This window comes from Narcine bancroftii, chromosome 11, assembly GCF_036971445.1.
Source record: "Narcine bancroftii isolate sNarBan1 chromosome 11, sNarBan1.hap1, whole genome shotgun sequence".
Taxonomy (NCBI): Eukaryota; Metazoa; Chordata; class Chondrichthyes; order Torpediniformes; family Narcinidae; genus Narcine; species Narcine bancroftii.
This window is the reverse complement of record NC_091479.1, coordinates 22,979,902-22,996,959: the sequence shown is the minus strand read 5'-3', so window position 1 is coordinate 22,996,959 and position 17,058 is coordinate 22,979,902. Positions and strand designations below refer to the sequence as shown.

At 46.3% G+C, this 17,058-nt stretch overlaps 1 protein-coding gene across 2 annotated transcripts in view; it reads left to right on the top strand.

Annotated features, from left to right (window-relative positions):
- Positions 1–17,058, top strand: part of LOC138745665 (annexin A2-like) — a 135,174-nt gene that overhangs the window by 49,529 nt on the left and 68,587 nt on the right. For both annotated transcript variants that reach the window (XM_069902918.1, XM_069902917.1), the window contains 3 exons: positions 368–497; positions 11,962–12,046; positions 15,708–15,758. In XM_069902918.1, the coding sequence (XP_069759019.1) occupies positions 368–497; positions 11,962–12,046; positions 15,708–15,758 (266 nt within the window). The remainder of the gene's footprint in view (positions 1–367; positions 498–11,961; positions 12,047–15,707; positions 15,759–17,058) is intronic.

Genomic DNA, 17,058 nt, shown 5'->3' with positions numbered 1-17,058 from the left:
TGACCTGCTTTAGTCCTTCCTACTCCTTTGTCTCCTGTTTGTGGAACAGTTTTGCCACCATCGTTCCTCCCTTACAACGGTGTCAGCCCTTCAAAAGAGCTCTGTTGAGTACAAAATACGTTGGAGCAGTGTGACGCGACGAACAATGACAGGGATTTCTTTGTAGGATCGTGTTTAGCAACTATGAAGTGGAATTTAACAGCTGAGTACAAAAATCTTGGCAATCTAGTGAAAGCAGGAGATCCACTGACACTTCACCACAGCTTGCGTGCATAGAAAAACATTACAAATCTATGGAGAATTGTTGACAGAATGAACAGTTAGACTATTTACTTATTTATGATCTTTGTTTTTTTTTTAAAAATAGCACGTTCCAGTTTATGTGTTGCCCAAATTGGAGTATCAGTCGATGTATGGAATAGAAGCCTTCACTGAAAGTGAGATCTGTCAGCTGTGGACTGAAAGTCTCATCAATTCAAACTCCTGGTTTTACATTGGTGAGTCCAACTTGGATTAAGACTTGACATTTTAAATTTTTTGGGTTTAAATGTTATTAACAGTATAGTAGAGGGCAATTCTGACCCATTTAAATCTGTGCCATCCGATTACACCCTAATTAATCTTCTCTCCTGTACATTTTTGAAGGGTAGGAGGAAACCGGAGCATCTGGGGAAAACCCTCGCAGACACAGGGAAAACGTGCAAACTCCTTATAGTCAGCGGTGGATTTGAACCCCGGTCGCTAGTGCTGTAATAGCATTGTGTTCACCACCACACTTTTTAAAAAAAAATCTCTGCAAAGTAACCTGAGCTATTGTTTGGTGTGAGGTTGACTCAAACTCTGGAGTCAGATCTGCTAGGATCTTGCACCAAAACAAGCCTAAAACACTTAGAAACAGAGTAAAATAGGTGCAGGAGTCGGCCATTTGGCCCTTCAAGCCTACACCGCCCTTCAATATGATCAGGAATGATCAGTACCCCATTCCTGCCTTCTCCCCATACCCCCTGATCCCCTTACCCCATAGGGCCAGATCTAACCTACTCTTAAATATTGACAAGGAACTGGCCTCAACTACTTCCTGTGGCAAAGAATTCCACAGATCCACCACCCACTGAGAAGAAATTTTTCATCTCAGTCCTAAAAAACTTTCCCCTTCTCTTTAAGCTTTGGTCCCTGGTTCTGGTTTTTCCCAGCATTGGAAACAACCTTCCTGCGTCTAGTCTGTCTAAACCCTTAAGAATTTTATATGCTTCTATAAGATTCCCCCCTCAATCTTCTAAATTCCAGAGAATACAAGCCTAGTCTATCCAACCTTTCTTCATATGCAAGTCTTTCCATCCCTGGTATCAGTCTAATGAACCTTCTCTGCACCCTATCCATGGGGAGGATGTCCTTCCTCAGATAAGGAGACCAAAACTTTACGCAGTACTCCAGGTGTGGTCTCACCAAGGCAGTGTATGGCTGCAGCAGGATCTCTACTCCTGGACTCAAATCCTCTCTCTATGAACGCAACATACCATTCGCCCTCCTCACTGCCTGCTGTACCTGCATGCCCGCGTTCAACGACTGATGCACAGCAACGCCCGTCTCTGCATCTCCCCTTTACCGAAACAGATACCAGACACTTAGCTTTAAGGCCCATGGAGTGGAGCTGTTGTAATCTAATGCCACGTTTCAAGTCATACTCAAGTAGTCTATTTCGAACATAGAACACTACAGCACAGTCCAGGCCCTTCGGCTGTAATGCTGATCCATATTCCTTTTAAAAAGACAAAACCCTCCCTACCCCGGAACCCTCTATTTTTCTTCCATCCATGTGCCTAAGAGTCTCTTAAATGCCCCCAATGTTTCAGCTTCCACCACCATCCCCAGCAAGGCATCCCAGCCATCCACAAGTCTTTGCGTTTTTTTTAAAAGAAAACTTACCCCCCCCACCCCCCCCCCCCCCCCGATGTCTCCCCTAAACTTCCCTCCCTTCATTTTGTACAGACATCCTCTGGTGTTTGCTGATCCTGCCCTGGGAAACAGGTGCTGGTGGCCGTCCACCCTGTCTATGCCTCTCATAATCTTGTTGACTCCCCTCTCGTCCTTCTTCGTTCCTAAAAGTCTCAGCTCTGCTAACCTTGCCTCGTAGACCTATTTTCCACTCCAGGCAACATCTGGCAAATCTCCTCTGCACCCTCTCCATCACTTCCACATCCATCATATATAGGTACACAATCCTTTATCTGGACATCTAAAATCCGGAAAGCTCCAAAACTGGCAAGTGGGGAGAGAGACGGCAGCGCGAGTCGGGCGGGCGAGAGGCCGGGAGCGCGAGTCGGGCGGGCGAGAGGCCGGGAGCGCGAGTCGGGCGGGCGAGAGGCCGGGAGCGCGAGTCGGGCGGGCGAGAGGCCGGGAGCGCGAGTCGGGCGGGCGAGAGGCCGGGAGCGCGAGTCGGGCGGGCGAGAGGCCGGGAGCGCGAGTCGGGCGGGCGAGAGGCCGGGAGCGCGAGTCGGGCGGGCGAGAGGCCGGGAGCGCGAGTCGGGCGGGCGAGAGGCCGGGAGCGCGAGTCGGGCGGGCGAGAGGCCGGGAGCGCGAGTCGGGCGGGCGAGAGGCCGGGAGCGCGAGTCGGGCGGGCGAGAGGCCGGGAGCGCGAGTCGGGCGGGCGAGAGGCCGGGAGCGCGAGTCGGGCGGGCGAGAGGCCGGGAGCGCGAGTCGGGCGGGCGAGAGGCCGGGAGCGCGAGTCGGGCGGGCGAGAGGCCGGGAGCGCGAGTCGGGCGGGCGAGAGGTCGGCAGCGCGAGTCGGATGGGCGAGGGGGGGGAAGATCCCATAACGCAACTGGAAGGGGGTGGGGGTGGATACAGCAGCACAATCCGGCTGGGTTTAAATCTGGCATTCCAAAATTTGGAACACACTGTCCCCCAAGGATTCCGGATAAAGGATCGTGTACCTGTAATGAGGTGACCAGAACTGAGTGCATTTAGTTCTTAATGAACGTAGACATTTACTGCAAGGCAAGGAATCCTCTTAACACTTCAGTGCATACTGATCAAAATGCTGTGCATAGAAGTTGTGATTTATAATCATGAATCTATGCTTTGTGGCACAAAAATCCTGTCTTTGGATTAAAGTGCTACCTTGGGCCTATGATTTTTCTAGAATGGCACAAGTTCAAGTTGAATGCTAGAAAATAGTCTAAAATAAAAACAGAAGATGGTGGGAATCCCCCCACCCCCCATCCCCCCCACCAACTTTTCACTCAGGTGCCTGCCTGGTTTTGCTTATCCCTGACAAAAGGCCCAGCCCCGAAATGTTGGTCACCCTTCGCTTCCTGCAGCTGTTGTAGGTCATGCTGAATCTCTCCAGCACGTTTATGCTGCAGGGCAATGTAGCATCTACAGGAAGCATCCAGCGTCTGCAGACTTTCTCGTTTAACTTGTAAAACGTCGAGCTTTTCAGCACAGTACAGGCCCTTCGGCCCACAATGTTGTGCCGACCTATATATACTTACCAAAAAAACCTTCCTGACCTCATAACCCTCTGTTTTTCTTCCAGTGACTAATGGGGTACCGCAGGGCTCCGTGCTAGGGCCACAGTTGTTTACAATATATATCAACGCCTTAAATGTGGGAGTAGATAGCAATATCTCAACTTTTGCAGATGACACAAAGTTGGGTAGCGGGGTTGGCTGTGTTGAGGACACTAGGAGGGTGCAGAGTGATTTGGACAAGTTAGGCGAGTGGGCCAAGACGTGGCAGATGCAATATAATGTGGAGAAATGTGAGGTTATCCACTTTGGAGGTAAGAACAGGAAAGAGGACTATTATTTAAATAGTATCTGTTTAGGAAAAGGGGAGAAGCAGCGAGACTTGGGTGTTGCTGAGCATCAGTCGTTGAAAGTGGGCATGCAGGTACAGCAGGCGGTGAGGAGGGCGAATGGTATGTTGGCGTTCATAGAGAGTGGATTTGAGTCCAGGAGTACAGAGATCCTGCTGTACAGGGTCTTGGTGAGACCACACCTGGAGTAGTGCGTACAGTTTTGTAAAACCTAGATTTTATTTCCAAATTTCATTTGGGAAATGGCGTTTCAATGGAATTACCAATCTGTAATGGAGTACATACCACGTGGGGAAAGTAGAGACTCTGAAGCCAGCTTTCTGTCAGGTCAAACATGAGTGTGGCACTTTGTTTACATAAAGAGATCAACCTGAGGTAATTTGGTGTCTCTGAAACCTCTAAGGACAGAATGGAGACGTTACCAGCTTCAAAGCACAGACATGCTAGACTTGCAGTGTCCATAGGAGGTAAAAATATGCGGGACAAAATCTTTTATCCGAAATTCAGAAAACCGAAAACCTCGGTGACAGAGAGAAGCAGAAGAGGAAGCGTCTGTCATAATCGATATTGCAGAAGCTTGATTGTGGTGTATCTGTGCCCGGCGTCTTACTGAACATTACTCAATGGCTCCCCCCCCCCCCCTCCCCTTCACCATCAAGTTGGAGTGCTCGAATCCGAAATCAGTAATGACTTAACGTATTGCTGTTACCTGTTAGTCTATTATCCGAAAATTCCGAAAAGTGTCTGGTCCCAAAGGTTTTGGGTAAAAGATTTTAAAATTTGTCAGCTGCACTTGTGCATTTTTAAAATTTTTTTTTTATTTTTCACGCTATGAACCATACTGACCAAAATACACACAAACATTTCCCTCTTGAATATACACAGTGTCATTTTCTCCCCTTTTCCCCCCTCCCTTCCCTCCCTCCTTCACCCCCCCCCCCACCCACTCAACATTCAACCTATATGATACATTAAACCCATTAAACAATGTCATCACACAATGAAAATAAACAAGAAATTTGTGTCTTCCACTTTTACATACTGGGTCAGTTCATTTCGTCGTCTTCTCCTTCTGTCATTTGAGGGGGTGGAGGTCTGTTGTGTTCCATGTACGGTTCCCAAATTTGTTCAAATACTGTGATGTTATTTCTTAAATGATATGTTATTTTTTCCAATGGAATACATTTATTCATTTCTATGTACTCTCAGGCTAGCTACACTTGTGCATTTTGGCCAGACATAGTTGATTTGGGGTTCACAGCTACCTCATGCTACAGGCAAGTCCTGTATCAGTCTTGATCAGCCCAATGGGCATTAATCAGGATGACACCGTCAATTCCTCTATAGCCATTATAAATTCGTGACTGCTATGGATAGAGTAAAGTTTCTAAAGCCATTCAGCAGGTATTTTAAGTCAGTTTCTCTGCAGCCATCATCCACAAGAGTTAATGAACATACTTCATTAAGCTGATGATGGGTACTTCAGTCCATCCTGGATTTGGCTGGTGAATTATTACTATAGTAAAGTGTGTGCTCTTTTTGAACAATTCCTCACCTATATCTGAGTGACCAGAACAGGACACAGAGTGGCCTCGCCAGAAATTTGGACAACCGTATCTTGACGTCCTACTGATACAATGCTTCATACCAAATGTCTACTGTACATCATTTTCTGCAGATATTGTTTGATGTATGTTATTAACCACCAGTCTGCGACATAATTGCCCTCATCTCCCTGCCCCTGCACTACTTTTGCAATTGTGTTCTCTGGTTTATTTTGCCTGTTTTCGTTCCTCCTGTTGAAATATAAGACATTCCATCTTTGGGAGTTAAATTTCATCCATCACCTTGTCGAGAGGAATTGGAGTTTAGATATAAGGACATTTTGTTTTGATTGTACAGAGTGTTGGGATGAAATCATCCACGCAGCTTTGGCACTGTTGCCCATGAAAGAAAGATCTGAAATTCCTTTATTGTTATGTAATATTACACAAGATTCGCCATCAACAGAAATTATCCGGTGCCTCTTACTGTCAAAGAAAGAGAAGCAAAAGAGAGGACCCCACCCCTCCCCCCAAAGTCCCCGAGTATCCGTGGATTCTCCTCCAGTGCTCCTGCAGTAACACAGTCTCCAGTCCAAACCATTGGCAAGCCGAGCTCCAGATCCAAACCTCCGACATGATCAGTAAGACTTCAGTCCCCTTGGCACCCTCTTGCATCCCGGTTGCAATACCTGGTACCCCTTCGACCAGTCTCGAGCAGTTCGCAGCCTGCTGTGAGTCCTTGATCACAGCTCGCAGCTTGTGTGGGTTCCTTGCCTTGAGTCGCCATCAGCTTGCTCACTGCCTATGCGTGTCCTTCCCCTGCTGCTGGGGCCACCATCCCATCAGCATCTCCTCTGCTTCTCCTTTTCAAATGGGGGGTGGTCTCCCTGTTTGGTGCCCTGAACTAGTCCTCTCCTTCCCTGGAGGCTGAGCAGAGGTGCCACCATCTTGGGCATGGACCCCGCGGTAAAATAAACCACTGTCAGCTCCTTTCACAGGCCTGTATGGAGTCAACAATAGCTGGACTTGGCAGTTGGACCCTACAGAGGAGCGCTGTGTCTCCTCTTTTTAGTGCCAGGATCAGTCGCAAGAAGATTCACCAGGTTAATTACTGGGGTGGTAGAATTATCCAATCAAGAGAAGCTGAGTAGGTTGGGGTCTTTTCTTGGACCTTACTGAAACTTGAAATCTGAGACATGTATGGTCCTTAGAAGATCTGACAGATTAGATGTCCAGGTGTTTTCAAAGGTGGGAAAGTCTTGAATGAGGGGATGCTCATTTCATGCTGAAATGTGACAAAATGTCTCCAAGCAGAGGGTGGTGACCATGGGATTTTTTGCTCCAGTGATTGGTGGGGATAAATCAAGAGAAGTAACTAGAGAAAAGGCCTTGAGGTTCTGGCACAGAGAAGGAGTTGAGGCCTGAGACAGATCTGGTCATCTAACTACAGGAAGGATTTCAAAAAAGATTGAAAGAGGGCAGAAGAGATTTACTAGGATGTTGCCCGGACCTCAGGAACTGAGTTACAGGGAAAGGTTAAACAGGTTGGGTCATAGGGGTTTGAATCCAGTGTTGTCTGTAAGGAGTTTGTCCATTCTCCCCGTGTCTGCGTGGGTTTCATCCGGGTGCTTTGGCTTCCTCCCACCCTTCAAAACTTTTAGGGGGTTGTAGATGTTAATTGGGCAGCATGGGTTGTAAGTCTAAATTTAAATTTTAAATAAAATGTAGTAAGGGGAGATTTGATAGAGGTATACAAGTTATGAGGGGCATAGACAGTAAATACAGACAGACTTTTTACTCTGAGGGTGGATGAGATACAAACCTGAGGTCATGGGTTAAGGGTGAAGTTTAGGGGGGGGGGGGAGACTTCTTCACACAAACAGTAATGGGAGTGCGGAACAAGCTGCCAGCTGAGGTGAATGTGGGCTCAATTTAGACTTATAAGAAACATTTGAACAGGGACATGGATGTGAGGGGTATGGTCTGGGTTCAGGTAAGTGGGATTAGGGAGAATAAAAGCGCAGCGGAAACTAGAAGGGTTTGTTTGGTTCTAAGGGCCCTGCGGTTCAGGCAGTGAGAATGAGTTGAGGCCTGAAAGATCTGACGTAATCGCATTGAATGGTGGGGCCAGTGTTCTTTCTCTTTATTCCACCAGCCTGTCCATATTTACCATCTGCGACCAACTTGCGGACCTATTTAGTTCGCCAGACCTCCTACTTTTAACCATGCAGGGCTGGTCGGCACGGTTAGAGTAGCGGTTAGTGCAGCTCTGCTACAGCACCAGCGACCGGGATTCGACTCTGTAATGAGTCTGTAAGTTCTCCCATTGTCTGCATGGGTTTCCTCCCACCATTCGAAACGTATCGGGGATTGTAGGTTAATCGGGTGGCATGGGCTGACAGGGCCTGGTGCCGTGGCGTTTGTCTGAAATTAAAGGCTGCTTCACGGCACTCTCCTGCCTCAGCACACATAGTGTGCTTCACTGTAATAGCTATTGCACCCGACGCAGACTGACTGGTGAGATGTAAAGACTGAACCCATCAGCAGAGGGTGCTGTGGTGTTTATTCTTCACCTTTGTAATCTGAGCAATCCATTGCAGCTTATTGACCTGGGAGAAAAGGTTCTCTGCACATTAGACGATTTTAAACTGCCGCTCCCGGGCTCCCCTTCTGGGACCCAGGTGCATTTAATGGGTCGAAGGTGCTCCCAGCATCTTTTAGCCTGCGGGGGGGGGGGGTGAGGTCGCCCCATTAAATCACCAACCCGGCGATTTAAGGGGGACCCCACCCCCGCGATGATGCGGTGAGTGACGCATCAGCACTCACCAACTGGATGAAATGAAGTAAAAGGTTTTAGCCTTACTCTTTCTGGAAAGCACGTTTAAACCACGTTCTAATATCCCCTTTCCTGGCCTGCACTGCTGAGAACCTCCTCTACATTTGAACTTGGCGCCAACGTGCAGACCGGTGACGCACGCAGGCGCTGACGTCACTGGAATAATCGGGTCGGCCATTTTTGTTTTCAAGCCGCCGATGGACACGACCTAGATAAGTTTAACTAGGTTCCCTGACTACTTCCACGGTAGGGCAAGGACCCGGTTGTTTTAGGAGCCCACTGACTGAGTTGGATCTTTTCGAGCTGCCTTGTGAGTGGGGCGCTAACCAGGCAAATGACCGGTTAACCCCATTTTACAAGGCAGCTTGAAAACACCTCCAGTGTTTAAGAGAACGCCAGGCAACAGCACATCGAACATAACAGCCCAGTTTCAGTGTCGCCACTCAGCTCGTCAAGCCTGTCCCATCATTCGACATGACCTTGCCCAGGTCTCACATTGGCTTCGGTGCCAGTTCATGCCCAGTGCATCACAGGTAAAACCCTCCCCACCATTGAGAACATCTACAGGGAACGCTGCCACACCCCCCAGCATGTGCTCTGTTCTCGCTGCTGCCATCAGGAAAGAGGTATCAGTGCCACAAGACTCGCACCACCAGGTTCAGGAACAGCTGCTACCCCTCCACCATCAGACTCTTCCACGACAATCTCAATCAGCGACTCATTTAAGGGCTCATAGTTTATGCATTATTTATTACTGAATATTTATTTTTTTGTATTGCAGTCATTTTGTTTACATTTCTCTTTTTATGGTACCTTGAGTATAGTTTTTTTTTGCACCACCTGTAAGTGGCAATTCTGTCTGGCCCGCAGGAATGAAACTCTCAGGGTTGTATGTGATGTCACGTGGGTACTCAATAAATCTGAACTTATAGCTTTCAAATGTTTGAAATATCGAGGAGCGATCGGGGAGGACTCTTAAAGCTCAGTGGTTAGAGCGCTGGTCTTGTAAACCAGGGGTCGTGAGCGAGTTCGTTCCCTTCATTTCTGTAAGGGGCGCTGGGCAAAGTGGCAACTCTCTGTCTTCCTCACAGTAGTGTTACGAGCCCAAAGGACCGCAAAACCCAGCAGCAATAGACATTCACCAAGACAAGTAGTTACTTAAACAAAAGTTGTTCTTAATTATCTTTAAACATGAAAACGAAATCAAACTTTAACTTATCTCTATACCTAACTAACCCAAATTAACCCCCATCTATTTCTCAGCGCACGTGTATGATGTGTGTGTAAATTTAAAAGTTCTTTGGTTCACAGTTCAATCTCACTTCTCCTTCTTCCAAGTTCTCTGGTTGCAGGCAATTCTTATACTGTGCACAGAATTTAACATGTATAAAGTTCACCAGGCTTTGGTGCTCGAAAGGTGACTGTTTACCGCTCAGGAAGGTTCTCGTAGGGCTTGCAGAGAGAGATTTGTTGCTCCGGGATGTCCACAACTGAGGTACCACCATTAGTCACCTCAGTGTCTCACTGATGAAACTGGCCCCATCAGGGTTCTCCAGATGGTAACCTCTTTCAGGCTCCCTTTCTGTTCCACTTATTCCGAGAGAAACATCAGACAGATAGCACTTCCAGCCATCCGCCACTCTGGAGCTTTCTGTTTCCAACCAGCTTCTCCTGGCTTGCACTGTTCAGCTGCTTTCAATTGTTCTCACCTCTCTCTCTCTTCAACTCTCAATTGCTAGAAAGCCCATGTGACACTCTCTCTCCCTTGCAAAAACCCCCACCTTCTTCAGCAAACCACAGGAGTTCTCCCTCTTGGTCAAGCTGTTGTGTAGGTAAACAAAACCCAGGGGTGACCTTTCTGTGAGCACTTTGTAAAAAGGTCAGAAGCCTTGTAGCTATTCAACCAGGCAGCCTGTCTCCAATCCATTTCAGTTAGCCCCTATTTGTGAAATGTGCATAACATTCTCCATTGTTTCTGTAAAGTCGCTGAATATGAATTCTTCAGTCTTTCAAATGAGATCTGTTTTTAAATGTGTGTATGTTTATCCATTTATCCATTACAGTCGACAAAGAATTTCATGTACGTTACATTCTAAATGTGGTATCACGTGACACTAATGGAATCTTTTGCCTCCTTTGTTAAATACACATCACTCTTTATGTAGTGAATTACTTCAGAGATCCTTGCATACTTCAATTTTAGATGACTGCCTGTAATCTGGTAACCGTGCCCCTTGTTTGGAGTTCTCCCACTCATAAAAATATCGATCCATTCATGACCCCTAAGAATCTTTGTATGTTTCAAAAAGAAGCCCCTCTTTTAAAGCTAAGAATGGGTTCAGCAGATTTAGCACAGAAACAGCCCCAACAAGTCTGTGATGAGCAGCAGACACACATTTACATTAATTAGAACCATACAACATTACAGCACAGAAAACAGGCCCTTCTGGTCTGTGCTAAACCATTATTCTCCCTAGTTCCACTGATCTGCACCCAGTCCACATTCCTTCGAACCTCTCCCGTCCATATACCTGTCAAAATTTTGCTTAGATGTTAAAATTGAGCCTGTGTTCCCCACTTCACCTGGCAGCTCATTCCACACTTCCACCAGTTGTGATATTTAGGGGGAACTTCTTCACACAGAGAGTGGTGAGAAGAGTGGAACGAGCTGCCAGCTGAAGTGCTGAAGGAGTTCCCCATGAACTTCTCTTTCACCCTTAACCCATGTCCTCTGGTTTGCATCTCATCAGCCTTCAGTGGAAAATGCCTACTTGCATTTACTCTGTCTGTACCCGTCATAATTTTGTACCTCTATCAATTTTTAAAAAATTTATATTGAGTCATACAGCACGGTTAGTGCAATGGCATTGCAGCGCCAGCGATCCGGACTGGGCTGCGAATTCCGCGCTGTCTGTAAGGAGTTTTTACGTTCCAAAAAAATAGTACCTGGGTTTATGTTAATCGGGTATAATTGAGCAGTGTGGGCGGAAAGACCCTGTCACTGTCCTGTATGTATAAATTTTAAAAAAAAATAATAATATAAAAAGCACAGTGACAGGCCCTTTTGGCCCACGAACCTGTGCCACCCAATTACTCCCAATTTGACCAACCACCTCCCAGATCTGTCTCAAGCTTCAACTCCCCTCATTATTCTACGCTGCAGGGAATAAAGTCCTAACTTGTTTGACCTTTCCCTGTCACTCAGTTCCTCAAGTCTTAGTAAATCTCCTCTGCACTCTTTCAATCTCATTGATAACTTTCTTATTAGCTGACCAAAACTGCAGACTTGGCCTCATCAATCTCTTGTACAACTTAACCATAAGTTCCCAACTCCTGTGTTCAGTGCTTGGACTTATGAAAGCCAGTGGGCCAAAAGCTCTCTGTACAACCCTGTCGACCTGTGACGCCACTTTCAGGGAATTATGTATCTGTATTCTTAGATCCCTCTGTTCTCCCGCACTCTTCAGTGCCCGACCATTTACCATGTGTGCCCTACCTTGGTTTGTCTTTCCAAAATGCAATGTCTCACATTTGCCTGCATTAAAATCCTTCTGCCATCTTACAGACCAATTTTTCAGCTATTCGATATCAATACATTTTTTAATTTTCCTCATTTTCATCTGATGCATTCCCTTGGAATGTCCAGGCAGACGTGATCTGCTGTGTAGCCGATGGACTTATCTTTTGTTCATTTCTGCTTTTAATATTCTCCGTTATTGTTACTGATAGATTCTCAGTCTATCCATCCTTTTTGTCTGCAGGTCACATTGATGTCTTTACCTCAAAGTTGATTTTGATTGACCAGTTTCCAGCAGCGTCACTCATGGATAAACTTGGATCTTTCAAGTAAGTGAATGCAGAACAGGATCACGGTTGGCACAACGCTGTTACAGCGCCAACGACCCGGGTTCGAATCCCCCGCTGTCTGTAAGGAGTTTGTGCGTTGTCCCTGGGTCTGCGTGGGTTTCCTCTGGGTGCTCTGGTTTCCTCCCACCCTTCAAAAATGTACCGGGTGTTGTAGATTAATAAGAGTGCTGGAGAAACTCAGCAGGACTATAGAACACTACAGCACAGTACAGGCCCTTGATGTTGTGCCGACCCATATATTCCTTTTAAAAAAAAAAAGTACTAAACCTTCCCTACCCCGTAACCCTCTATTTTTCTTCCATCCACGTGACTAAGTGTCTCCTAAATGTCCTTAATGTTTCAGCCTCCACCACTATCCCTGGCAAGGCATTCTAGGCACCCACAACTCTCCCTGTGTATAAAAAAAAAACATGCCCCTGATGTCTCCCCTAAACTTCTCTCCCTTCATTTTGTACAGATGCCCTCTGGTGTTTGCTATTCCTGCCCTGGGAAACAGATGCTGGCTGTCCACCCTGTCTATGCCTCTCATAACCTCAATTAAGTCTCCCCTCACACTTCTACACTCCAAAGAGAAAAGTCCCAGCTCAGCCAACCTTGCCTCAGAAGACTTATTTTCCAATCCAGACAACATCCTGGTAAACCTTCTCTGCACCCTCTCCATCGCTTCCACATCCTTCCTATAATGAGATGACCAGAACTGAACACAATACTCTATGTGCGGTTTATAGCAGTGTATTTTATACTGAAACTGGAGAAACTCAGGCTGGTCAAACAGTGTACATTATGTAGCAAAGATAAAGATATATAATCACCGTTTTGGGTTTGAGGCCTTCATAAGGTATGAGGTCTGAGCACAAAAGATGAGCAAAATGTCAGAGGAGACACGTAGCAAGGAACATGGCTGTGGTAGTGAGTCTGGGTGAGTTGCAGGTTAATCGGATGTAATTGGGCTGCACGGGCTCTTGGGTTGGAAGGACCTATTACCATGCTCGATGTCCAAATTTGTAAAAGAAATCCTGATTATAGGGTCTCAATCCAATCTCTCTGCCTCCACAGCTGAGTTTCTTTCCTGGTTTGGTTTTTGTAAGTGAATGTGGTTCATGGCAATGCTTGTTGGCTTGGTGATCGACTTTCCTTGCCGCTCTTGGCTCAGTTGGTGTAGCGATTAGCGCACCGCCTTTACAGCACCAGTGATCGGGATCAGGGTTTGAGTCCCGCGTTGTCTGTAAGGAGTACGTGCTTCCCGTCTCTGCATGGGTTTTCTTCAGTTTCCTCCCACCATTTAAAATGTTCTGGAGGTGTAGCTTAATGAGGTGTAAATTTGGCAGTACGGACTCGTGGGCTGAAATGGCCTGTTACCGTGCTGTACGTATACATTAAAATTTAATTGCACCTCAGGTTAAGACGGGGAGTACCACATGCCAAAGTCATGTGTTACCTTAAGATCCTTTCTGGCTCCTGAACATATTTTTACAGAACAGGCTGACCTGCTCCTGCTTCCCCACTAGTAAGGCGATCTCTGCACCTTCGCCTTTGCCTTACCCAAACAGGCCATCCTCAGCTACAGCCTGTCACATTTCTAGTCTGACGTCCTAATTTGCTCTGGATGAAGGTCTCTTCTTTGCCTCACTGATGTCCCTCTTCTTAAGATGATCCCCTACCCTGACCATTCCCTCAGGCTACAGCTCTCTGGCACAGTTTTCCACTCTAAGATTCCCTGCTTGCCATTTCAATTCTGTGCTCCACTCCCGTGCTGACATGTCCATCGATAGCCGCGTACGGTCAAACCAAAGCCGCCTGTAAATTGGAGGAGCAACACTTAGTTTTCTGTCTGGGACTCTCCAGCCGGATGGCATTAACTTAAATTCCAACGAATACAGGCCAAGAGCTGGCAAACGCTCCTCACATGATAACCCTTTAATTCCTGGAATCATCCCTGTGGACCAAGTGTAATAGGAATATGGGATGAACTTGTTGTTCATTAATCTTTAGGAATCATTTTGAAGGCGTTAAAGTTTAAAGTTCAGATGTATTGTCAGGGTAACAAATGGGGGGTGTAATTGAGCGACACGGGCTCATGGGTGGGAAGGGCCTGTAACTGTGGTGTGTCTAAATTTAATTTCAATTCCAAATTTGAGTACATACTTGGCATCATATGCAAACTGAGGTTCTCTTTCCCGTGGGCCAGGCATTATCATTGTGGATACCTGTGGGTGAAGGATGCTATCTGCACATACAAACAAATTGACGTGAGTGTTCACACACATGCCATGCGCTTGCACTTTTCACTGCACCAGCTGCTGTGTTACCACCTGCAAGGCAGAATCCGACACACCTGTATCTTTATTTTGTGAAGCCCCTTGCAAGAGAGTCCCAGCAGCGCGTCAGTGCTGTTTCCACTGATGTGGTTTTTTGTGCTCGAGATTTTGCCAATTCAGTTGCATTTCCCATTCAACAAATTCATATGTGCAGCACGGTAACAGTCCCTGCCAGCCTGCACCACCCAAATACGCGCGTAACTATGAAGGAATATTTGGGAATTTTTTTGGGAGATAAATTGGTAAAATTAGAGAAGATTACATACATAGACACACTTTAAAACAGATCTTATTTGAAATACTGAAGAATTCATATTCAGTGACTTTACAGAAACTATGGAGAATATTGTGCACATTTCACAAGTAGGTGCTAATTGAAATGATGTCTTGAAATGAATAGGCTATTGTCTTGGAAGAGCCAGGTTGTCTGTTTTGGACCTTTTTGCAAGCCTTTTGACCTCTCTGCAAAGTGCTCACTCAGAGGTCATTGAGAGGTTTTTTTTACCTAAAACACAGATGGACCAGAAGACTGACTCCTATTGTTTGCAGGAGAAGGAGGGAGTTTTGCAAGTGAGAGAGAGAAGGACAAGTATGCTGGCAGTTTGCAGTCTGAGATAGAGAGAGACACAGCTGAACCAAGCCAGGAGAAGCTTGTTGGAACTGAAACAGAAGCTCCAGAGCGGCGGATGGCTGGAAGCGCTATCTGTCTGATGTTTCTCTTGGAATAAGGGGAACAGAAAGAAACTCTGTGGTAACCTCAAAGAAAGAGGTTATCATCTGGAGAACCCTGATGGGGCAAGTTTCATCAGCAAGACATTGAGGTGGTACCTCAGTTGTGGAAATCCTGGAACAACAAATCTCTCTCTGCAAACCCTACGAGAACATTCCTGAGCAGTAAACATTTACCTTGTGAGCACCAAAGCCTGGTGAACTTTATACATGTTAAATTCTGTGTACAGTATAAGAATTGCCTGCAACAAATGAACTTGGAAGAAGAGAAGTGAGAGTGAACTGTGAACCAAAGAACTTTTCTTAAATTTGCACAAACATTACACACGTGCGCTTAGATTTATATGGGGGTTAAGTTGGGTAGCTAAGTTAATAGAGATAAGTTAAAGTTTGATTCTGTTTTCATAATTAAGATAATTAAAAGTAACTTTTGTTTAAGCAACCATTTGTCATGGCGAATATCTATTGCTGCTGGGTTTTCGGGTCCTTTGGGCTTGTAACATGATCAATTAACCTACGAACCCCGTTCATCTTTGCTCTCTTTTCCCTTTCTTCTTGTCCGATTTTAATGATATCTTTTCTTGTCCCCACAGGCCTGTCAATTCATTAAACATCCTTCACCACATACTGAGAAAAGTCACCAGGTGGGTACTATTCCATCTCCCTGTGTGGAAATTGTTTTTTTTGAATATTTTACTTAGGATTTTCACAGTATGCAAAACTTAAGAAGTCATTTAATTTTCCAACATTCCTGCATATGTAGAGTCTCTATTTATCCCCTCTCCCTTCCCACCACCCCCCCCCCCCACATATAATGTAACATACCATCAAATAATTTATATTAATACAGTAAAATACACATCAATGGGGCCTTCGACCCCAACAAATGGTAAACAGGAAGGAAAAAGAAAGAGCACGTTTACTGTGTCCTATTCTGTTTTATTAGTTACACTCCTTTCTGGGGACTAATTATTACAGTATCTCTATCCTAAACAAGGGGGACTAGTCCAACTGGGTACTGATATATCTCAAACAAATGTGTCGATGTTTTTTCCTTAAATTGTATGTGATTTTCTCTAGGGAATGCAGCTCTGCATTTCCATATTCTATCGTGTGGTGTTTAGTTGGACTTCCACGAAAAAGCTACCGCCAAAGCGGCCTTCACGAATGGAATTTGATCTTTGGTCACTTATACTGTACACCTCCAATATTCCCCCCAGGAGGTACAATTCCGGATCTCATGGAAAATCCACTTTTGTAATTTATTTTTCAGAATGTACCCCAGTTCTTCCCAGAAGGGTCTCACCTTTGTACACAGCCAGGTAGAGTGGACAAAAAGTCCAACTTGCACACCCCACCTAAAGCACATTTCTGAAATTTCCAGTTTTAATTCATGTAATTCTTGTCGTGTGAGGTACAACTGGTGCAAGGAAGTTGTACGGGTACACAATCCTTTATCCGGAACCCTTGGGGGACAGTGTGTTCCAAATTTCGGATTTTTCTGGATTTCAGAACAAATGCCAGTGCCTCAGATTTAAACCTACCCGAGTTGCGCTGCCATCTCTCTCCACCCCCCTGCCCACCAGAGAGGTGCTGCTGTCTCTCTTTCCCCCCCCCGCCCACCCGAGTCGAGCTTCCGTCTCTCTTCCCCTCGCCCACCTGAATCGTGCTGCCGTCTCTCTTCCCCTCGCCCACCTGAATCGTGCTGCCGTCTCTCTTCCCCTCGCCCACCTGAATCGTGCTGCCGTCTCTCTTCCCCCCCGCCCACCCGAGTCATGCTGCCGTCTCTCCTCCCCCCCCACCCGAGATGCTGCCGTCTCTCTCTCCTCCCTCCCGCCCACCTGAGTCGTGCTGCCATCTTTCTCTTCGCCTGCCCGAGTCGCGCTGCCGTCTCTCTGCACCCCCCCCACCACCACCCATCCTAGTCGTGCTGCTGTCTCTTTT